The 23,938-nt window shown below is 42.7% G+C and overlaps 2 protein-coding genes across 6 annotated transcripts in view; one reads left to right on the top strand and one right to left on the bottom strand.

Annotated features, from left to right (window-relative positions):
• The window catches only part of CLUH (clustered mitochondria homolog), a 42,142-nt gene extending 34,014 nt beyond the window's left edge, over window positions 1–8,128 (top strand). For all 3 annotated transcript variants that reach the window (XM_072881917.1, XM_072881916.1, XM_072881918.1), the window contains exons 21-26: window positions 341–466; window positions 990–1,111; window positions 2,579–2,672; window positions 3,443–3,577; window positions 4,865–4,938; window positions 6,205–8,128. In XM_072881917.1, coding sequence (XP_072738018.1) covers window positions 341–466; window positions 990–1,111; window positions 2,579–2,672; window positions 3,443–3,577; window positions 4,865–4,938; window positions 6,205–6,373 — 720 coding nt within the window. In that variant the 3' untranslated portion in view covers window positions 6,374–8,128. The remainder of the gene's footprint in view (window positions 1–340; window positions 467–989; window positions 1,112–2,578; window positions 2,673–3,442; window positions 3,578–4,864; window positions 4,939–6,204) is intronic.
• Window positions 8,129–11,091: 2,963 nt separating this feature from the next.
• The window catches only part of PAFAH1B1 (platelet activating factor acetylhydrolase 1b regulatory subunit 1), a 38,574-nt gene continuing 25,727 nt past the window's right edge, over window positions 11,092–23,938 (bottom strand). For all 3 annotated transcript variants that reach the window (XM_072881784.1, XM_072881782.1, XM_072881783.1), the window contains 6 exons: window positions 22,061–22,229; window positions 19,632–19,734; window positions 18,584–18,812; window positions 16,983–17,084; window positions 16,173–16,329; window positions 11,092–14,884 (listed from right to left, as the gene is read on the bottom strand). In XM_072881784.1, the coding sequence (XP_072737885.1) occupies window positions 14,811–14,884; window positions 16,173–16,329; window positions 16,983–17,084; window positions 18,584–18,812; window positions 19,632–19,734; window positions 22,061–22,229 (834 nt within the window). In that variant the 3' untranslated portion in view covers window positions 11,092–14,810. The remainder of the gene's footprint in view (window positions 14,885–16,172; window positions 16,330–16,982; window positions 17,085–18,583; window positions 18,813–19,631; window positions 19,735–22,060; window positions 22,230–23,938) is intronic.

The raw sequence follows: 23,938 nt of genomic DNA, 5'->3' as shown, positions 1-23,938 counted from the left end.
TATGTCAAAAAAGAAGAAAGAGAAAGAATCTCGCCCAAAAGCGCAATCAGAATATCGTATACATACAGGTCAATTTTGAAGTTATTCCTTGAGGTGCGCAAGCGAAACTGAAATGAAACACTTCAGCTTCCTCAGTACCGTGTCTTACGTGGTACCTCAGCGGAGCTGTAAACCAACCAGCAGACTGGGACTCTTCTGAGTGGCTGGAATCCTTTTTAACCACAAAGGAAGACCTTTTTATTTGTGTGCAGCTGAGTGAAGGAGAAGAAAGGAGAGATTAATTTGCTTTACAGAGTGGTAAGTAAAAACCATTCATGCTGGGTTACTTCTTTTGTTACAGATGCACCTCGCTTTGTACTGCTTTGCGAACAGCCAACTCTCTACAGCATTGAACTTACTGTACCGTGCACGCTACCTCATGCTATTGGTATTTGGGGAGGATCACCCAGAAATGGCCCTCTTAGATGTAAGTAAGCTTTTAGACTCTTCAAGTTTCTAATCTCCAAGAAACCTCTTGGCCTTTAAGATGCCCTTAGTGCTGGCTATTTAAAATAAACATTTAGGCGCTGCTTTTTCCTCCCTGCGTTACTACCAGTTAGTGCTATTAGAAGGAGAGAAAAAAGGAGTTGGACTCCTTAGCTGGGAAGGTCAGCCTTCTGTGGCTGGAGCTCTGCACTGGGACGCTGGAGATGTGGGGTCGAGCGCCTGTAGTTCTTGGGCAAATTCCTTAATTTAGCCTGTTCTTGTTGCCCTTGCATAAAATGGAGAGAGTTCCTTATCTCTCTTTTGTCTGGCTTGTTTGGACTGAGCTCCCAAGGGGGAGAATGGTCTCCTGTCATGTGTTACGTGCTGTAGAGAGATCTGCTGGGGCCTTGTGGCTGCTACAGCCTTTTCAACAGTGAAATACCTGTGTGGTCTTGGTATTTACGAAGCAATAAATGCGTAGTTTGAATTTGCTTTCTGAATGCCTACTTGACTTCTTTGTGCAGAACAACATTGGCTTGGTGCTCCATGGGGTTATGGAGTATGACCTGTCCCTCCGGTTCCTGGAGAACGCGCTGGCCATCAGCTCCAAGTATCACGGCTCCAAGTCTTTGAAAGTTGCACTAAGGTGAGGCAGGGTGGAGTGCTGGGCTGTGTCACCGTACTGTTAAAGAGAGCGAGTACATTCACCATGCGCTCATACGGGAGGATCTGATCCACCTGTGTCCAGCGGTATCCTGTCCAATTCGAGATTGTCTCCCAGCTGTCGGACTCCTCGGGAGTGCTGGGCTGTGTGAGTCAAGGTCATGGTGCAGCATCCAAGTTTGTGGTCTCGAAAGACAGAGATCCCTTGTTCTTAAAGTTAACTGTGGGACCTGCTGTAATGCTGGTTGCCCCAGAAATCTGTCAAGATGACCCTGGTCCTTGTGGACTCTCAGTAGAAAAACGTATGTGGCAAGCGAAGGTTGGAGAGCAAGGCTAATGTAATTATACTGGGAGACTGGGATGATACGTAAACACTTGTATTTAATTGTTTTAGCCCTCAGGGAGCTATCTTTGGGAAGCATATAATTTGCTTTTGTCCTTTACCATAAAGCCTTGTATTTGAATAAAACACTGAGCGGCTTCCTTGTTTCCAAGGGAGCCATGAGCAGTCGGCACCTTTAGGCTCTGCTCTAGATACCCACTGCTCTCCAGTGCTGCGTGCATTGTCCTTGAATGCAAAACTGGCTCACTATCAACCAAGCAGTGGCCCACTCCTAATTACTACTACCACACCGCAACCCATCTGTTCTTCGTCAGGGTGAAAATAAATCTTATTAAGCACCCACAAGAGTCTGATTTGTTTTCCAGCAGTTGATGGATATGCATTCTGCAGAAAGCATCTTGCCTTCCTTTAGTAGCATGGGGATGCTTGATGAGATTCATCACCTCCCACAGAGTCATACTGCCAAAACCAGAAATCTTCTTTTCATTCCAGAAACACTAAGGAAGCAAAGTCCAAGCCAAGTCAGCTCTCCCAACTGGAGAGAGCCCAGGTGACTTGGGTCCCAGCTCTGCCGCTGGTTTGCTGGTTGTTTCTGTGCTGAAAGGTTTTTTGTGGTGTGTTGGTTTGTTTTGTTTTGTTTTTTACTTTTGGCTGTGAATAATCAAGGAATTCACACCTTTGCTTTCCAAAAACCAAAAAGACCCTTTTTGAAGGGTAGGGGCTTATAGCTGCTTCCTTCTTCTCCTGTTAACAAATCTAGCCCTGAGATGTTCCCGTGGATGTGCTGCCTCCATTCAGTTCACTGCTGTGGCCTTCAGCTTTCCTGGGTGCAGGAGGAAAAAATCCCCAATTCAGCCTTTACTTCTGTAGGTCACTCCTCAGCATTTCAACAAAAATCCAGCCCAAAGCAGCAGAGTACACTAATTCCCAAACGGGGTGGGGAGAAGTAACTACCAGGGTGCTGTATTCAGAGTCCAGTATCTGCCCTCTTTGGCACTGATATTAACACTTCTAGCCTAAACTTTGTTATGTTAAAGTCATGCTCGCTGTAGTGCAGAAATGTTTCTTCTTCGTTAAAGTACCTCTAAACCCCTGTCCTTCCATCAGCCACCACTTGGTAGCCCGAGTGTATGAGAGCAAAGCAGAATTCCGGTCAGCTCTGCAGCACGAGAAGGAAGGCTACACCATCTACAAAAACCAGGTAACGAGTGTGCAGGCTGTGCATTTGTGTCGCATCACTTCCCTGCCAGAAGTGAGCAGTACCACGGCAAAACAGTGCCACGGCTTGGAACTCGGGGAGGCCTTTCTTACAAACAGCTCCGAGCAGACGCCAGGGAATCTTCTTTCTAGGGACAGGGCAGAATTGCTGCCCTGTACAATAATTGACCGGATTTTACGCCCAAAGTCCTTGAATAGCCTTCCTGGAAGTTTGTCCTTGCTGTACCCCTGTCGCTGGACAGAAGCTTCTGTTGGTGGCACAGCCCCGCGTTCTGGCAGGGCACTGAGCGAGCTGGTCTGTTCTTCCCACTTTTTGCACCACCTGTCTTTTAAATACCAGATCCAAACTAGTTTTGATCTAGTTTGCCCACGAAAGTTGGGCAAACCTTCTCCCGCTCGCAGCCCTTGCTGATGCACAGTGAAACTTCTGCATCCGCCCGGGGTCTGTCCGAACACGCCTGCGGTTGTGCAATGTGATTCAGCGCCATCTCACTGGCTGAAAGCACAGCCTGGTGGAGGGAACGCTGCTCACCCTGCAAACGTGCTCCTACTTGATGGAAATGTGTAATGTTGATAATAAGGCTCCTAAAGGAACTTGGTTGGTTTGTTTTTTCAACGCCAAGGCAGGTGAAATCCAGTTCTGAGGAGTTTCTATAAGGATGTTGAGCTAGGAGAGACTGGGAGTGCACCCTGGTTTGGGTCCTGTTCTGGTTTGTAAAGTTGTATCTTTGCTTTTCCCCCTTTTCCGATTAGCTTGGAGAACACCATGAAAAGACCAAAGAGAGCTCTGAGTACTTGAAATACCTGACTCAGCAAGCAGTCGCTCTTCAACGCACAATGAACGAGATTTACAAGAACGGCTCCAATGCGAACATCATGCCACTTAAGGTAACCTTATGCGATGAGAGCAATCGAGAGCACTTGCCACGGAGGCAGAGATTTGTATGTAGCGGCTCCTGAAGGACACTGAGCGTACGCAGGCAGATGCTGTCTGTGCAGGAGGCGGGCGTGGCTGTGCGGTTGCAGACCCTTCACAGGCAGGAGGTCCCTGCAAAGGCAGAGGCTCAGACAGACACAGCACAGCGCAACCGGTGCGGACCAAGCGTTTGTTCCCTCCGCTTCTGAACAGAGCGGCTCTGGGCTCTGGCTCTTTCTCCTGAGCTCAGGCAGTTGAGCACAGCTGACCGCGTTGCAGGGCACCCAGGGAAACGGGTAAGGACGCGCTGGGCAGCTCGCAGCCTGGGAGCCTGGGACGCCTACGCGCAAACCTGCCCCTCTGCTGACTCACTGGCTGTGGGCAGGTTGCTCAATCCAGAAGTGGTTCAGTTTCCTCACCCTAAAAAATGCTGTCATCTTTCACCAGGTGCTTTGTTCTCCTTCCAAGGATTTTGTGGTGTGGGGAGGCTGGGCAGCGGAGCGGAGCGTGGGGGGGCCTGCCTTGCCTTGCCTTACATGGAGCAGGAGCGGCTTGGCCCTCTTGGGCCAACCCCAGCTGCTCTTATCTGCCGGTGCACCTGGCAGATCGCGCCAGCCTGTCCGTGGCGTAGCTGGGGAGTACGCGCTAGCTTGTGCGATGGGAGCTCTCCCTGCCGTGCTGTACGCTGGTGGCTGCCAGAGGATTGTGAGGAAAGAGGCTTCCAGCTGCAGAAACTCCCTCCCAGTAGAAAGGGCAGAGCACAGTAGTGCTCGGGCAGTGGCTGGGTTTTCTTCTCACTGCAAAGAACTGGGTACAGAACTGAGGAGGTTATGGCAGAGTAATTTGAGCATAAGGACCTTGAATTGAGTAAACGGTCAAGTCCAGAAAATGGTGTCCAGCTATGAGGCCCAAACCCGTAGAACGGTAATGAAGATTTTACCCTTGTTACAACACTTGAAGGAGAGAGGGAAAAAAAAAAACCAACACATTTTGAACTCACATATACACTGCATTTAACTGGAGTCCCACATGGTTCAGAGGGAAGGCTGCCCACGGTGACCACAGGCCTCTAGATGCTGCTTTTCAACTTATGGATATAAGGAAGTAGAAAATATAAATTATGCCACCTTACAGCTACGTGAGTGTCGTATGAGACCTAGATTTTTCTCAGCTGTTGGTAAATGGTGTCTGGACTTGCTTAGGAGCTCTAAGTTGTTCTGTCTGGGTTTTGACTTTAAAAACTTTCTCTTACACTGTAGTTCACGGCTCCCAGTATGGCCAGTGTCCTGGAGCAGCTCAACATTATCAATGGAATTCTCTTCATTCCACTAAGGTAGAGTGATACCTCTGTGTGCTGTACCTTTAGAAATCAAGTAGTCTTTTTGTGTAATCTTTGTTCCCAAGACAGCATAAATGCAATGCTTCCCTCTGCATTAAGAGTCCCTCACATGAAGTGTGGAGTTTCCAGTGATCTTGGGTACCTCTTCTCTTCAGGCAGCATTAGGCAAATAAGGGCAGAGACTGTCACTTCTGCATGAAAACTGCTTTTGAAGGTGCTGGGTCCCCTGAAGGCACTGCTGAACACTTGAAGGGCTGCTCTACGGGGACCCCTGGGCAATCCTTAGCGGCACTAAAAAAGCTCCTGGTTGGGGGAACATTGCATGAAAGGTCAGGTGTCTCTTTCCAAACTGTAACCTTGAGCTTGTAGCAGCAGTCTGGTCTCATAGAACCTAAAACCCCCAGCTGCTCCATGAAGCTAAAGGAAATCGGGCAAGCTTCCTGGAGCATTGATGCATCAGTGGGCAAGACCACTGTTGCGTGACTTGCCCCATGGGTCGCTCTGCAAGCAGCCAGGAGCTGGCATCTCCCCTCGTCGCCTGTTCTCAGGCCGTCAGCCCAGCAGCAAGGGGATTCTTTCCTGCTCTGCAAAGAGCTAAATGAGGTAGTTGAAGCACAGTCAGTGGTCTCTACCCAAAAGAAATGAAGTGAGCAGTGCTGGGCTGTGAAGAACAGCGCTGACTTCCACAGACGAGGCTGCTTAGCAGGGTAGTTGCTTTAAGTACATCTTGGAGGTATTCCTTCCCCAGCTCCACAGGATTTGTTTACAAAGAACATTAGCTGAGATCATAACACTAGCCCTAATTATCATCATCATCTTTAAGACCACTATAAACAGCAGTATTCTTAAATTATTTTTTTCCATTTATTATAAATTGTCTCTTAGCCTTTTAGTTGAAAATTTGATTGGGGTGGTGGTGGAAAAACAAGCTAAGCTGAGACTGTGTTCTTCTAAGGCTATAAATAACCACCGATGGTAAAAATTCACCAGAAGCAGCTGGAGGCTGCCTGCACGTAGACAAGCTCAACCTCACTGCCTCCGCCCCGAGTGGCCACTGGTGGGTCACACCCTGGTGCCTCTCGGTTCCAAACCAAATGGCAAACCAAGCACCTAGCCTTGCGTGGGTATTGCTGGGCTCTGGCAGAAAGAGGGCAGGTGCTAGGAGCATTCCCATTGTGTTGAACGCTACCTTGTCCCTGTGCTTCGTGCTGTTCCTAAAGCTAGTCTAATGTTTGCTACCCTTCCTGGTTTCCCCTTCAGCCAAAAAGACTTGGAGAACCTTAAAGCAGAGGTGCAGCGACGCCAGCAGCTCCAAGAAAGCATAAAAAGTGGCGAACAGCTGGAACCAGAGGACAAAGCTGTGGAGGAGAAAGAGGCTGAGCCAAGCATGCCTTCTGCTGAGATCCCCTTAACACAGAGCTCTGCTTAATGTGTACCTCGCTTAAAAAAAAAGTTTAAACCACCCTTTTCTGAATCTGACCCAGGGTCTCGGACTCCCCTGGAGCAGCTCCTCCTTTTTTGACAATGTTATTGCACTGGTACAATTAATACACAATGCAAAGAACTAATCTGAGAAATGTAATCTGTCTGACTGAGCTTGTGTCTGCCACGTGAAGGGGAAGGTGGCCAGGATGCAGCAGCATATGAGAGACCCATCCTAGGTGAGCGCAGCCAGAGGCTGTCGTGCCTGCGTGTGTACGTGTTGTGTGTGTGCGCATATCATCAGTTATTTCTACTTTGTACATATGAATTCCAAATGAACTGTCTTGAGGTATGTAACATTTCTCAGGTCATTTTTATGTTGACTAAGGACACTGCTTTGCTAAAACAGTACAAAACCAGCCCCATCCACTGCTCAGCATTCTTGTAAAACGTGGATTCCAAGCCAAAAGATTTATTTTCCCCCAGTCACTATCCTGATTTGTGCTAAGGAAAACTAAGCAGCCATATTTGTATCGCTCAGATGACTGAAGCCTGTAACGTGTGTGTATAAGCAGGGGAATGTACAGCATTTTCTACATCAGGATATAGCCATTGGATTCCTTTAACCATTTTTTCTACTTTTGGTTGGCAGTTTGGCGGGGTTTTGTAACATTCACATTCTAATTTTCAAGGTAAAGATATAGATAGAGAGAGAGATATATATATATATATGATACTCACAGTTCCACCTCTCTGCTCTGCTTGTAGCTGAGTAACTTAGGATACTGTATCCAAAGAGTGAGGGCTTGATGTTTAAAAAAGCGCACAAACTTCCACTACAATGGAAACCCCAGTGCCTAGGAGAGATTGATAACGGCATCAAATGAGGTCTGAACGAGTGATTTAGCAGGAACTTGTGGCCCTAGCAAAAGGGGGGAAGAGGGGAGGAAAAGCCAGAAATAGGGACTTGGTCTCATTTGCAATAGCAACTGTAACACAGAGCTGATGGACTTTAACCTGACAGGCAAGTTGAACCAGATTGGAATCCTACATTTCCCACAACCTGAAATTACTTGGCTTTGGGGAGGGGAGGGGGTTTAGCTAAAAACTAAAATTCCCACAGCACCAAAACCTATGGCTAATACCTTCTGAACTACCTTTTTTGCACACTGCATTTGAGATTGTTGCCGGGGGAGTTTCCATTGCTGGCAATGGACGTTACTAAAAGGGCAGATGCCACTAAAATCCTCACGCCCCCTCCCCACCACACACACATCGGTGGTGGTCGTCAATGACTCGCGCGTGCTCCCCTGGCCGCGCCGGTCACAGAGCAGGGGAGATGTGGCCACTGCAGGCCACGGTATGCCGACAGAGTTGAATGTCCTTTTTTCCAAACAGATCAAGCTGTAGAACAACTTCCGAGCGCTAGTCCACAGCCACCCTGTGCTGACAGGGGAGTCCAGTCCCTCTCGCGTGTTGTCTGTCATGGATAGTACCCTGTGCTAATTTGCGTTGCTTCTTTTACTGACCTTCTGGAGAACAAGTGCTGTCACTGTGCTCTGTACCCTTGGTTCCCTGTACTGCATTACAGGTATTTGTAACTCTTGGTGGGGGGGAGGGAAGGAGGGGAGCAGCCTCCGAGTTGTTAGAGGCGACGAAGCAGGAAGAGACTTTACTGCAAAAGAACTTGCTCCTATTAGAAAAATTCTGAATTTCCTGGAGAGCAATCAATAAATGACTACAGTGCATCTTTCCTACAAGATTTTTCTTTTACTAGTGTCTTTCAGTCCATTAAAAGCTTTTTAAACTATTTTAGGTACTTTATTTATTGGTTTCTTTACAGTTTGGTGCAAGGGCTTGGATACCATGAGGCTGAACACCATCACTAGAGCTGCCACTTTTGAGCAGGAGCCAGTAGCAGAGAACAGGTACAGATCAGCTGGAGGCTTTAAAACCTGTAACTGCACTGATGCCACGCTGGGGCGTTCAGTGCCCCATTAAGCACTCCTCTACCTGCAAATACGTGTTCTCTGCAGCCAGTAGACACTCCCCAGCTTCCATTCCTTAGCGATGCTCAAGGGTGGTGTGTGCACACTGGGTTGTTTCACCGGCCTGCTGCACAGGGGCAGGACTGAAAGCTCGGGGTCCATTTCAGTACGAGCTTGTGTGGTTAACGCTGCCTCTGCTCTGTGCACCCTCTTCCTCTGGACAGAGGAACTGACTCCAAAAGATCAGTAATAAAGCTAGGACCAGAATCGCAACCACAGCACCCCAAACCCCCGGAGAAGCCAGCACTACCCTCTTCTGCCAACAGCTGCTTCAGAACCACTTTTGCCTCAAGGGAGAGGAGCTACTTCTCCACCTTGCTCAAGGGGAGAGGGGGGAGCAGCGGCACAACTGCACCGAGGATTTTTGTAAACGTGTGAAATGAAGCTGGAGGATGCAAGTCCCGGCTAAGAAGGCTACACAGCTAAGCAGCCTGAACGCCATCATTAGCTGTTAAGTAACCGCATTTACAACACGCATTCCGTAATTCTCTGACCCTCGTTCGGGATTTGGGTGTTCTCAGGTACTCCGTTCACAAGTTCTTAAACAAAAACGAATGTAGAAGAACGGACTGAACTAGTGCTGGGGATGTACCGGGTCAAGTGGAGGTGGGCCTTCAGGAACTGAACGCAGCTCTCCCAGCCCCAGAACAACTCGCCTCCATGAGGCCAGCTCTGGTCCTCGTGCTTACAGTTACCCCTAGGCCACCACGCACCTTCCCAGACCTATTCAGGTCTGGCTCAGACAGGATTTAACACCCCGTGTGTAAGTAAGTCTCACGTAGAAGCACTGAACCTCAGCTGTTCCCATCCCTGGCAGGTAACTATGCCACTGCCTGATAAAAGTGACTGCAGCAAAATGAAATTATTTCGGAGAAAGATGAAAAACATCAGCAACGCTGAAGGAGGCACACAGAAACACATTATTTTTATCCTCCTTGCTTTCTTTCCAGACAGAGGGATTTCCAGCACTTAATGTCATCAGACATATCGCATACCACAAAAGCTAGAACTTTCTTTCAAGGAAAAGTCAGCGGTTAAACCTTCGCTGCATTTAGTGGTCGTACTGTTCAGAGCGAAGCCTACTCACCTGAATAGTCATCTTCCCACCATTGACCAGAATCCCTATACGTGCAATTTCTTTTCATATTCAACCCTGTCTGCTGAAAAATGCTTTAATAGCCATCAGTGCTATGTCAAAACTGGAAACAACTGGCAGAAACTGGTCTCATAGCCTTACAAAGCTGCTTTCAGTAAGGCGCTCGCTGCATAACCAACAAGTCACTGAGTTGAAGGGGAAAATGAAATTCTTCAGCTACCCAGATTGCTCTTAGCAACTTACATTTTAATATCCCTTCTCTCTCCCTTTTGATAAGCTTACTGTTTGCAAATATATAGGAGGCTTTCCTTTCAAACCTGCATCCTAACACCGTCTCTGGACCGGACACTCGGGACAGCCAGCCCGTTCGGCTCAGCCAGGACTTCCGACTCGCACGTTAGCTCTGGCAGAGCAGGAGAGGCAGTTGTTTTTCCCAAACGACAGTCAGTCTCCCCCAAAAGCCTATCCCAGGTCAGTTCCTGCTGCTAACGCCGTGCAAGACGCATACACAGAACACAGCTGGTAGGAGCCTCGTTTCATTCTCTCCCCCGCATCACAGTCAAGGTCACGTCCTTGCTCTTCCATCAATGAAGAAATGCACATTTCCATTTTAGTTCACTGACCCATTTATAAGCAGTGTTCAAGGCAATTAAGGGCAGATCACAGGAAAAAAAAAAACCCAAAAGCAAATTACACACCAACTGAAAGACACCAATAAGCAAACCAAATTTCCAAGAACCATTCAATGCCTCAGCTTTCCAGGTATGCACCTCCCCCTGCCCAGGACCTGTGCTGCCTTGGGAAGCCCAGACAGGTTACTCCCACGCTGAATCACTCGGAGGATTCACCACAGAGTGCAACCTACAGCGTCAACAGCTCCAACGGTACCGAGCAGAATAGCGAACGATGGTCCTTATTAGGTCTGCTGTAAAGTAAGGGTCAAGGTAAGGGGAAAAAAAACCAAAACCAAACCAAAAAAGGGGAAAACACAGCCCTGGGACAGGAGCAGTAAGGGAGGGAGCTGCCCTCCTGCACTCGGCAGCCCCGCACAGCAGGAAGCCGTCCGGTGCTGCACGCCCGTACCCACAGGGCCTGCTTCAGCACCAGACCTCGGGGTTGCTCCCAGCACCTTAAATAAATTACGCTCCAAACGCTTCTTCACTGAAACTCCATCAAGCAGTTCCCACTACACGCACGCTGCCTGCAGCGCGCCGGTCACTCAGCGGGCACACAGCGCAGGCTTCGGCCAGAGACCCAGCGCAAGCGAGCCAGCAAAGCGTGCGGCAAGATGTCAACCTTCCGCACAGCGTTAGAACAACGCTCCTCCAGACCATGTACGAGACAGCTTAACAAACATGCACGGATTTTTTATAAAACCTCACTCCACCATATTAACCAGTAAAACCTTTGACTCTTCTAACTGTAACCAACTGCCCTAAAAATGCTTCACATCTCTTCAGTCCAGCACAACTTAGAATAGATAAAAAGCAGCAGGTATGGAGCAAAATCTGAAGGGTGAAACACCAATAGCTTTTTTCAAAATAGTTTTAATTCTTGCATCCAAGGAAACAAAAACACATCTAGTTTTATATGCATTTAATAGTTTACCAATTGGTACAATAAGATTTTTTTAATATGCAGAAAACATGAATAAATTTTGTTTTACACAGTCTGAGAGCAACAAATCTTACTGTAAAACACAGAGCAGTATTATATACATTCCTTTACTGATTTTTTTTTTCTTTTTTAAATTGTGTCAATAGCTTCAGTTAACTCCTACAGTCTGGGAACTGTTTTCTCCAATTGCAACCTCTAACATTGTTCTTATGAAAAAATTCGACGTTTGCCTTCATGTCGATGTCAGGATCAACTTCTAAAACTTGAAGATTTTGCTAACTTATCTTCAGAATGAACTTGGGGAAGCCTGAGGGATAGGCAGGACAAGAAAGCAGCTACTTACATGACACAGTGGAAAGATAAAAAGGCCAGTTAAATCCAGTTGTGACTTGTAAATCCAACTCACCTTCCCCGCTCCTAACTTGTTTATCCCTACCATTTTATGCACGTATTCTTGCTAGAAGATTCTTGGTATTGACTTTTTTAAATACACTGGACTTTATGTACAGCTGGACAGCAAATAACTCATTCTAAGTGCGTTTCTCCTTCACTCAACTCAGTATTTTTTTTTAATATTCAAATCATTAAAAGGATTATCAAGCCACCACTGTCTACAAAAACAAAGTATAATCTTTTTCTTTTAAATAGCTTTCACATGAGTCAAAAGCTATTTAAGAGTGATATTATCAGGCAGTTCACATAAAAACAGGAGGAGGCAAACAGGAGAAGCAGGGTACTGACAGTATAAGTAGACTGGGCTTGGTGAGTCTATAGCCAAAGCTTTCAAAATACTACAGTGCTCCACAGCCCTTGGACAACTTGCTAGCAACTAGATTTTTTTTTCTTTTTCATTAGTGCCCCGGGCACATCATTGGTCACACCATACACAAAAGCAGGACGGTTTTTTTTAATCTTCTAAAGTGCAAGATGCTATAAAACATCAACTTCCAGATTCTGTCTAAACCACAATAAATGTTGCACTTTTTAGAATGCATCTAAGACTTCCTGGGCACGTTGCATTAGTGTGGCACTGGAATGTCTGTCTGGTTTTAAGCCAAAAAGTCTGTATTGTCTATTTGGTAACACGGTCTATATATAGTTATTTTTTAAGCAATGCCAATTTTAGTAAGGAAAGTGACAAAGCAGCAGTGAACCTCTTAAACCCTCTAATAAACTTGTTTTGTAATCCAAACCAGTAACCTCATCATTGTACTTATCATCACAGGAAAGGCACAGGATTAGCTGACAGAAAACATTGCAAACAGTGGAAAAAGTTCAACACGGTGTAGTATCACGGAGCGACACTGCAGGAAACCCTCACAAACCCACCTCCTGTGTTGTGGCTTTCACGGTTTTGTCTAAACAGGGCTTTAACTTTTGATCCGTTCAGGACCATCCCTGAGATTATTCACTGCTTATTCAAGGAGAAGGTTGCAAATTGCATTGCAGAAGTACTTAGCAGACTGTTTCACACAAGCAATTAAATGCTGCTTACATGACTTCGGTTCGTCGTTTGTCCTTGTAAATAGTTGTATGCTAAAGGGAAAAAATGCAGTAGACAACTTCCACTTAATAGGTACCTTTAATTTCTCATTCATGTTTATGAATTATGTACATGGTGTGGCTTACGTTAAATAAAGTTTATAGGTCCTATCAGGAATTAAACAGATGTATTACTTTACAGTTGCAGATGCACTGAGGAATTTTAAGATGCACTACTTGTGTATCTGGAATTCTCAAATAGGACAAAAAGCAGCAAATTTTTCCAGTCCAAGCAGCTAACAAACAAAAAAATACTTTATTTGTGCATGCTTAACTGCAGAAACACACACTGAAAGTTACATAAACCACTGGATTTCAGAGATTAGCCTGAATATTAAACTGGCTCCAAACCCCCCACATCAGAACTCCATTTCCTCCACCCCTTCCCAAGGCAAGTCTACGCCAGGATCCAATACCCAAACCCGTCTCCTCCACGCAGAAGAATGGATCCTTCTGTGGGTGACTGTAGGAAATTAACGGCCATACCCCTCACCACTTTAGTGTGTACACCCTCCAGCCAACCCTGCGTTGGTCAAGGATTCTTATTTTTAAAAGGGACAGTTTTAAAAGCCATGTATTAAACAAAATGGATAAAATAAAGCACAAATTCACCTGTTAAAACATCAGACTGGTACTTCATTATATTGTAAATTTTAAAGTGGACTCTTTAAAAGACCTGGTTAGTTTGGTAAGTATTGTAATTCTTAGTTATCTACAATGGAATTTGTCACAAAAATGCTGATTAAAATACTAATTTATAATATTTTCATTCACTTCAGATCAAAATATGTAACTTTAGGGATATGCAAATTAAAAATTGTATACACCAAACAACATAAATACTAATAACCAAGGCAGGCTAGTTTTGCCGATAGGATTCGCTTTTGTTTTTAAATGTTTACTTGATAGCATCATTCCCACAGATGGGCTTTGTTTTGTTGATGGTGTTTTGTTTTTCGTGGAGAAGCCTGTATCAATCTGTATCTGCCATTATAATCTGATTCTCAAGGTATTTAGTGCTTTCTTTAAAGCATTTAAATACTGTATCCCAAGATGTTTCTCAATATGCAAACCACAGTACATTTTTATTCAAGCCACATTGTCTTGTCAAGGTAAGTATAACCTCATTCTCAAAAGGGTTTCCGAGGAGGCACTAAAGAAACCAAGAAACCTTTGTATACCCCAACCTCCTGCAAGTGAGTAAGAGGGAAGTGTACTTTGATACTGTTGTGTAATAGGAATTGCACATCTCTAACAAACATTGAAAGCAAACAGCAAGTTGTACCATGGCAGTCATTTGGGAGATTAAGCTCTAGTGGAAATTAGATCACTAAATTCTAGTGGGATGGACAACTCCTCCTGGAAGTTCGTCTAGCATTTAAAAAAAAAAAAAACCACAAACAAAAAACCATTTAAACTTAGTTTAACAGCACAGCTTAACCATTGAATGACCAAATAAAAAATAAATACATTTATCACATCAGCTGCTACTAAGATTTGTTGTCTTATTTCAGGTTTACAGTTAGTTATATAAATATACCAACCCTTGCGTGATAGGAGGCCAAAACAAGTGTATTCTGTTGATTTGGCAAATGTTTCATGACAAATATTCCAGAGTTTAATTAATTTCCATTAATTACATATAAGGTTCAGAAGATTCTGAATTGCAGCCTTATTATCTAGTATTCTTAGAGAAGATTTATTAAGCACACTTAAGTGATGTTACATAGATACACATTTCTGAAAGAGCCCTACAAAACTTTTCCCAAATGAGGTCACCAATTCAGGCACCAACAGACAGCAGAAAGAAAAACAGGTATAATTATCCGACATAGAACGACACTGTCAACTATTCAGTTAAGTGCCCTATTTCAATTATCCAACTTCTGCCTTCTTAGGTCTGATGTGACCAATGCCAGCCCATGTTCTTAAACCTATGGTACTTCTAGACAACGTATGTAAATTTACAGTATACAATTTGGATTCACCATGCATGAATACTTTGTGTGTAACATTTAATAAGCTCAATCTACATCCAGAATAATTTACATGAAAGGACAATATTTATTTAAACAGAGCTCAATGGGTAACCATGGTATCTGAGTGCATCCAGAGGAAAAAGGGGTCAAATGTGAATTCAATCAACGGCACTCCCACACTTTTACTGTTTGATCTACACTTCCAGTAACCACATACGGTGCCGTCTTGTGGAAATCTGCGAGGAAAGAAAAGCTTATGTTAAGAATGAATCCAAAACTTCAGTATTTTCCGCTCTTGCTGAATGTCATTACTTTTTCCAAAAAAAAAAAGATACCAGCTCAAAGACTAAATTTCAAAGCTCATCATGTCTGCAGTTCTAAAGGCAAATTCTCTCATGCTGTAGTTCTGTAAAGTGTGAAAATCTACCTTCAGTTCAGTTATAAAGGAGCTTTCATGGAAAAGAAATCCAGATAAAGTTATAACAGAGAGGAGTCCAAAACTTCTCAAACTGATAAAACCCTTGAATACTACCAGGAGACAGAACTTCATGTATTTACATAAGAGGTATTCAAAAATCAGAAGTCAAGAAACTTGACTTTTTCTTTTTGCTGTGAGCTGGTATTTAAAAAGATGTGAAGTGTACTGTTTCTCAGGAGATCAAGATATTTCATATACACAAATCAATTTTGGACTGGGTCAGCAGACAGTACTGGGAACTTTAACCAAGAGGAGTCAAAAAGCCTCACTGTGCAGAAAGGGTTCAGCAAAGCAATCTATAAACTGAAGCAGCCAATTCCAAGGTTAGCCAGCCATGCTAATGGCTTAATGTTCTTCAACTCATAACTTTTCTTTGCCCCCTTCTGATCAGCTGTCTTCAACAATTTCAGAGCGAAGTCAGAAACCTGCATTTTGATTAGACCTGCAAGTTTGATTAGGAAACCTTAGTAGCCAATTCCAGGTCCACTGCTAACCTAATTTACACAGCTTTACTGAAGAAGCTATAAACTGCCAGAGGAATACAGAGGAAAAAAAAACAATGGAGAAGATTCCAGAGTAAAGCTAACGCTGTTGAATAGCAAGGGGTTGGTTTGTTTTGTTTTTGCCAGGGCAGGGGGGGAACTAACGTCTACCAAGATCTAGTAATACCAACCAGGAATGCCCATGAATTCAAAGTATTTTTTTTTCTGACCATTTTTCCCCCCTGCCCCTTTTATTTTGCTGGGCAAGCATTTGCAATACAGCACTCCCCAAATGCCTCCACACTCAGTGGTGAAAAGTTCCAGAACACCCTGGCAGTTAATGTCTTTATCCAGCGTGCAACACTGGCAACAGAAGTGGAAAAATCCAGCACGCTCGAAATTCATATCTGTCCTTAGTTGATTAAAATACACATAGCACCAAACTTCACTGGAATCCAAAACATGAATGTCTAGCTTGGTGCTCAACTTCAGCTGGTGAAGATGTAGAAAAATCTGTATCTCTGGCACTGTACTTTGCAGTAAGCACTGTAGAACAATACATACCCAAAGAGGTAACAAAGTGTTCGTGCGCATTGAGGGTTTTCATGCATCGTTTGTTCTTGAAGTCCCAGACACGTAGAGTCTTGTCATCAGCACAGCTCAAAATAAATTTTCCCCCAGAATGGAACAGAACGCCACGTACCCAGTTATCATGCCCCACCTTGTGCATAAGGAGAAATCAGTGAGGAGGTGCACGTGTTAAGGCTGACTATTCTACAACTTATGCTATGGCAAACTGAGTGACTCCTTGCCCTGTTGCTGCAAGGATAGCATTTAGCTTTCTAAAACCCATCAGAACTCAAAGTTTATCTTCAGTTTCTATTATTATGTCTATATCAGCACTACCAACAACATGAGTTCCTGTCCTTGAAGGCAAACAAACAGAAGTTCTCATGTGATCTGCACTGATTCTGCTCCCCACCCCCAGCACCAACATCCAGTCCAGCCTGAATACAGGCCGGAAAACAGCAGTGCATAGCCTGCGGGAAGACCAACACACTGAAAGAACACAACAGCTTACAGAAGACAAAATTCAGATGATTATCAGCATTTCTGTAGACAAACCAAGGTACTCATCACAAACTACACCACAGTACTCCTGCATTTATACTATGTATTTTGAGATTCTTAGTATTTCTTAGCAATGACAAAAGCTGAAATATAGAAGCCATTAAACCTGTGTATTTCCAGAGTTTGTCTTATTTCAATAACTCTGGCTTCTCTTGAAAACAAAAACATGTAAGATAATTCATTCCATTAAAACTGGTTTTACATATGCAGCTATGACCACCAGGAAAACACCAATGAACTTACAAGTGTCATAAGGCACATGCCAGTGCTAATGTCCCACATCTTAATGGTCTTGTCTCTGGATCCAGACAGCAGAAAAGGCCCAGGCTTGCCACTCTTCTTAGTCTACAGAAAATTATGTTTTAAGTTATGGAATACATGGGGGGGGACAGAGGGGGGAGAGGAGGGAGGAAGCAGATCCCTTCTGAAGGCTATTTCTTAGTAGCAAAATTAGATCTTATGACAGCTTACAGCTAATAAACACACAATGCCAAAGCTGGGAGTCACAGGTGTTTTGTTACTAATACTAGGAGAAATAAACAAAAAAATGAAAGGAATTAAACAATCTGTTAAAAGAAATGGTTGTATGTCCTGCTGATGCACCAAGCCAAGTAATACTTTGAATCCACACTTGCCTACTGCAAGACATCCTCTGTAACCTAGGCACAGTTCAAGCAGAGTCAGACATCTCAGGACAAGAGTATGAAGTTCAGACATACCTTTGTGTTCTCATTCTTCATAAAAAGTAATGAAGCAGGTTTAAGAATTTTTGAAAAGCTCCTACTCTGAACTTATTTCTATTTGTAATCATGGAAAGTATGAAAGAAAGACTTAGTTCCCAAGAATCTGAAATGTTTCAACTGTGAAGTTAACATTGACTCGCTGCTTGTTGAAAGTTAAGTACTGTGCTGTATATAGTTGATCAGACCAGCAGAGGGCAGGGGAGACACCACTTCAGATAGTTACCACTGCAAGAGGAAGTGAACATTTGGAATTTAGTTTGAATTACTTCTAATTAAAAGATTATAAGGATCTTTTAAGGATGCAACTAAAGTTTCACTGAAATAATCTGTAAAATCCAACAGTAGACAAGTCCCTGTCTGCAGTGTATCTACTTTTCCCCTTGGATATTTGTGTCCTTTTTGAGGAAGAGGGCATGGCAGAAATGCTTGGGGGTTTTTTAACTAGAAATTGGGAGTTAATTTCTAGTTCATTTCTTCTACACTTTGTCATCCTTAAAAGGAAATTTTTGCTGACCTTTAGCAAGCCTTTCTTGAAGATTTAGTAACCAAACCAGAGAAGATGTATCTGTGATCACACAAATGGGGATTTATTTTTGTTAAAGAATGCTTTCTCCTATCATTGACTTTGTACCCTAGGACATGGCGGTCAAAGCTTAATTCCAGCGCAATACACTCAAGACAGCTTCACTTCTGCATTCCTGACTCACTAATTCCCTCAATACCTTTCAGTTGCTGAGCATCCTTATAATCTTCACGTTATGCCAAATAAGCTACCTTCCACATTTCTTTGCCGAAATATGTGAAAGTAGTCCCACTCTCAGCCTTCTCAGAAATAGAGCATCTCTCCAAAGTTCACTTTCGTTAGTGCAAAGGTAGGGTCCTACTGTTAAAAAACACAACAGCATGGATCCTATGAAGCCAAGATGGGGGATTAACAGTACATCAAGTATACTCAGCAAAAAATACTCATACACCTGCTATATCTGCCAAGCACTCTGAGAACAAAGCTTAGTTGTTCTAAATACTATCCAGTAAGTTCTATATAGAGCATAGTCAAAAATCTTACTGTATGTGCTTATTTATTAGCATTGGAAACATTACCTCTGATCCCGTAGCTTCTGATATGGTGGAGTACGAGCTCTCGGGAGCCCAGGAAATGCATTCTACCACGTGCTCATGTTCTCGGAGCTCAGCTTTGCATTCCTTTGTCGCTACCACCCAAACACGCACTGTCTGGTCATTAGAACAACTGGCAATTAAGGTGCCATCCTGGTTAGGCCGCACCATGCGCACCCATTCTCTGTGACCCGTGAAAGTCTTCACACAGTAACTATTCAAAAAAAGAGAAATACAGCATGACTCAATTAACAAGGCAATAAAAGCATTACACATGCCTTTGAAACGTAAGGACGCTTGACCTACTCTTAGAAATTAAGATAAAATATTTTGGCATGCACGTGTCCATCCTGCATGATGATGTACAAGGCCATAAAACAGTTCATGGATAGGAAGTTGACATGAGAAAGAAGTGACAGCTAAGAACTGTCAAATCCTTGTTGAGGTAGAAGGCAGGAAGCTTGGGGAAAAAAAATGAAGCTGACACACAGCTTGCATTAAATAGGTATTTTAAGAACAAGTAGAGATTTACAGGTTATTCAGATAGCCTTCACCTACAGCTTACCAAATGGATGGATTAAAGAGACAACTGATGAATGAAACAATAAGACAAAAAAACACCAACCAACAACAAACAAAGAAACCCACACCCAAAACAAAACAAAGCAGGAGACATCTTGACCTGTGTCAAGAAAGGCAATAGATTTCTCCTCCCTATTCTCAGGCTCCCTTTAAACTTGTGGTTAACCACTGAATTTATATTCCTACCCGGTCCTGAGTTATGGTGTTCTACCCTCATAGCTCCCAGAAAGATAAAGCCAGTTAGTTTTAATTAGTCACTACTAAAACCTAAAACCCTGTGCTTAATGACTTAAGGCAGAATCCTGAAGTGAAATACTCTAAAAGGCACAATGTCATACCTCCATTCCAATAATGTTTGCTGACATTCAAGATTTATGTGGCCCATTTCCTATAAACAGTGGTTTATGCTCGTTTTGTTTAGGTGCAGGTGTTTAGCCAGAAGTGCACTTACCCTGTTTGGACTTCCCACATTTTGATAGTTTTATCCCTTGAAGCAGAAACTATATGATCTCCATTGGGCATGATGGCTACTGAAGAAACATTATGATCATGACCTAAAAACAAAATAAAACCTTTCTTAAGTGGTACTGTAATAGTTTTTACAGAGCACACAGGACTTCCTATTCATTTATCTTGGGCAAGTAGCTACAGCAGTAGTGCATGCTTTATGGAATAATCTTTACAAGTGAACTTGAGGTTTTATGAAATAATCTTTATATTTTTTAGAATCCACACAGTCCAGACACTGAGCATCGTTTAAAATTGTTTCAAAAATTTAAGATGTTTTAAAGCCAGACACCACTGCAAACAACACTTCTACACAGTTACAAAAGCTGGTAGTTTAAAAGAGAGAGCTGCTACAGTGACTGTCTTTAAAACTATCAGTTAGATCTGATTACAGTATGGTGATGCACTATGCAGAAGATGTTTAAAAGGAGAACAGGTCTTCAGTGAGAAGCACGCCAAACCTCACTGCAGAAGCTTAATGCTAAAAGACTGAATGTTTCCAGACATCTGATACTAGGTTTTATTAAAACACTGTACTGCATTGATTGAACAACCAAGTAAGAACCAAGTGTATATACATGACAGCAACTTCTACTGTTGAGACAGCGGAGAGGAAGATGATCAGTCAAGTCAGGAAAAAGCATCCGGATCATTTCCTTAATGCAAACTCCTTATGACCTTGTGTATGTGGTTTCAGCTCTTGACTTTACTCATCCCACAAGCAATGGAACATAACATACAAAGGGAGATAACACACTCTGTAAAGACTATTCATTTCTAGTATTACAAAAAATTAGAACTTGAACTTCCCAAAGTGGCAAACATTAGAATTAACTATTTTGAAATTTTAGTATTATCCAGAACAAGCTGTTGGGTAGGGGGTTTTTTGACAAGTCCAGTGTACAAGCTTGACTATAACAGTTCATATATAATTCACACACTTGTCTTACTCTAAGCTCTGCAATTGTCCCTACTTAAATTGTCGGGATTAGAAATTAATCTTCTGAGATCACTAGTTTAGAGTAGATATAATTTCTCAACATATTAGAGGCATTAAACAGCTTCCCTTTTTTCATCTGGAGATATGATGTTCTTTTTTCCAAAAAGTTATAGCCAGTAAGCTCACTAATAAGTCGCTTTTTTTCTTTTATTGGCAGCTACATTGCATCCTGCAAGCCACGTACCTATGATGCACAACTTCACAATTTTCATTTCCATTTTTTCCACTAAGAACTCGGAGCCCCTGGTGAACTCCTACTAAAAGGCAATCACACCAGTGATCAAGTATCTGAAGTGTCAGAGAATACTCGATTCAGTGCAAGTATGGTACTTTGGAACTCCTCACTGAAAAGATTATTTATTTCTTTTTACTTGAAATTGAGTTGAAGGGATGTAACTGGCAACACACGTGAAGCTAGTTCACCCACACTCATGTTACAACATCCAATTCATAAAAATACACATACTGCATGGGTGTTCTTATAGAAATCTTTGAAGACCAAAAAAAACCCCAAACCCTGTAGCACTACTATATTTTCTTGCTATCACCCAGCTGCAACATCTGTTCTTCCTCTCCAATAGTGTTCTGTGGCATTTAAAGAACTGTACGCACAAAAGTCACCAGCTTTCTGTTTTCTTTGGTATATATGTGTGTGTGTGCACGTTTATTTTCGTAAGTCTCAAACATTCTCTATTCCTACTCACCACTTCTACAAGAAGATACTAAAAACAAGACAAGCAGCAGTATAAAAACGCTTTTACATCAAGACTGTAAAATAAATAGTTGCTGTCAGTATTAGAATCTTATAGCAGTGGTCGTTTTACTTTCCCATTTTTCCCTATGGCTTTTGAGCCTAATGCAAAGGGCATGTTCATTTGAAACCAGACAGACATGAAAGCAGAAGACTGCACAGTATATACAGAACACCTTTCATGCTAATTCCTTCCTGAAGCAGTACATCAGGGAAATACAGGGGTGAAGAAGGTAATATTTTTACTGATTTGAAGGCACAGTTTTATTGTCTAGTAAGCATTTAATTTTTAGCACTAAACCCCTCTAACTGCCATTTCAATATCATTATGGGATGCTTCCCACAGCATCACGCATAGCAGATTTGAGATGCTATTGCATTCCATATACTCTGTAAACATATACCGCATTTACAGAGCACTCAAAGCATCAAAATATCCCCTCTTTCTTTTGGACAATACCCTGGTTTATAACCCCTTTCCGCATCAGCAGTTATCCTGGATTTAAAAAAAAAAAAAACAAAACCAACAACAAAAAAACCCCACAGCAAAAACAACCCAACCAACCAAAAAACTCCTGCCCTCTTCACTTTACAGACCAAATCGATTCCCTTTATACCTTACCATGCATAGTTCTGATGCACTCAAAGCCCTGGAAATCCCATAGCTTAATGGTCATATCAGCAGAACAGGAGGCCAATAGTTTGCCAGTGTGGTCAAAGGAAATATCTTGCACAGAGTCTGTATGCCCCTTAAGGGTTCGTTCAAAGTCTCCTGTCTCATAATCCCACACCTGACAAGTGAACAGAAAATCCGTTAACAGCAACGTATTACTCTTTGTATTCTCCAGCCTTACATTTGCACTCTGCATGCCAGTCTGGCACCTTATTCAATAATTAATTGAGCAAGAGACAAAGTAAGACAGCCCTAAAAAGCCTAACAGCATAGAAAAATAAGCATTATTTTTATATGATTTTGTTACTTACAAATTAACTGAATTCATGCATCTTGAAAACTGTTTTTCAACTAACTTAAAGCATTATAAACACAGCAGGAAAATAAGTTCCACTGTATTTAAAAGTCTTAACACCCAATATCCTTAAAAATAAAGATCAATTTAGAAAACATTGGACAGAACAAATCCATTTTGTACAGGTTTTTCTTCCTCCATCCCTTTCTATGCTAGTTCTCTAACTCCAGCAATACAGCCCATTTTCAGTTGGTGGGGAAAGCATCATCTTTAACAATCCCCCCTCCCTCCTTTCCCAAGCTGTTCTGTGCCTCCAGAATTTACTTGCTGCTTCAGAACCAAACAGCAAATATTCTGCATAGTAAAGAGCAATATTCAGAATGCACTGGGTTAGGGATGATAATCCAAAGCACTCTGAAGAGTCTGATATGCACACATTAGTAGATTACAGAATTTGTCAGAGTTTATTTAAACATTTGCAGTTAATAACTGCAAGACAGCATGAAGTCCCCATTCTCACCTCCTAATTAAGTCAGTCTTCTATCATCTAACCACAAACAAAAGCCTTTGAAACAAAACAAGCTCCTACAGATTTTGTGTGTCTCAAGCACAAAATTAGACATTTCATTTTAAATTATATCCTAAATAAACAAACAAAAACACCCCCACCAACAAAACACCCCCACCAAAACAGACCCAACAACAAAAAGAATCCATCATCCCAATAGATTGCAATCATTGGGAATGCAGCAGTCAGAAATTAAGCTATACAGCTTGGCTTCAAGAATAAGGAAATTCATCCAGTGTATCCATAAGAGGGAGCAAAACCAAAGCTAATTAGGCTCCTCTCTAACATCTAACAAACACAGAGCTGTCACTGTTTCAGCTGGCCCTGTCTGCTTGAGGAAAAAACACACCAGTCCTCTATGTTCACGTCTACTACAGAAACAAGAGCAGGTTAAAGCTTAAAGCTCTTCGTGACCTAGATATGGCTGACACTATTTTAATCTTCTCCAACAGGTACCCACTATTAGAACAACTTGCATTTTTAAGCACATTGCTTAATATGCTACTCAACGTTTTTCAGAACAGCACTTTTCCAAACAGTTTTCAAACCAGCATAGAAGAGAACAATGAGAAGTATCCTTTATTGGGATAATTCCCTTAAATTGTGACATTGAAACAAGAACAAAACGCACAATCATGTCTTTACAGGATGCTAAAATAAGAAACTACTTGCCTACTAGAACAAATCTCTTCATGCCACTGTACATTGCAATAAAGGCCTATGAAGACCATTTAAAGTTACTGAAAGTCACAGGAACTTCATGGGACTTACATGTCCCATTCAGAATAAATGGGAAGAACTAGTTTTCAGTTAAGAATACAGCTGCATAACCACTTTAACTCAGCTTTAAAAATAATAACTTCAGATTACTTGAGGCAACTGTCTTCCTCCCTCTCATCACATCACTACTCTATACACTATGTCACTTCTCCTTTACTGAGCAGTCAAAATGCATTCTTCCCCC

Source organism: Ciconia boyciana, chromosome 17 (assembly GCF_034638445.1).
Source record: "Ciconia boyciana chromosome 17, ASM3463844v1, whole genome shotgun sequence".
In the NCBI taxonomy this organism is placed as follows: Eukaryota; Metazoa; Chordata; class Aves; order Ciconiiformes; family Ciconiidae; genus Ciconia; species Ciconia boyciana.
Note: the sequence above shows the minus strand (reverse complement) of the source record. Positions and strands in the feature narration are given on the sequence as shown.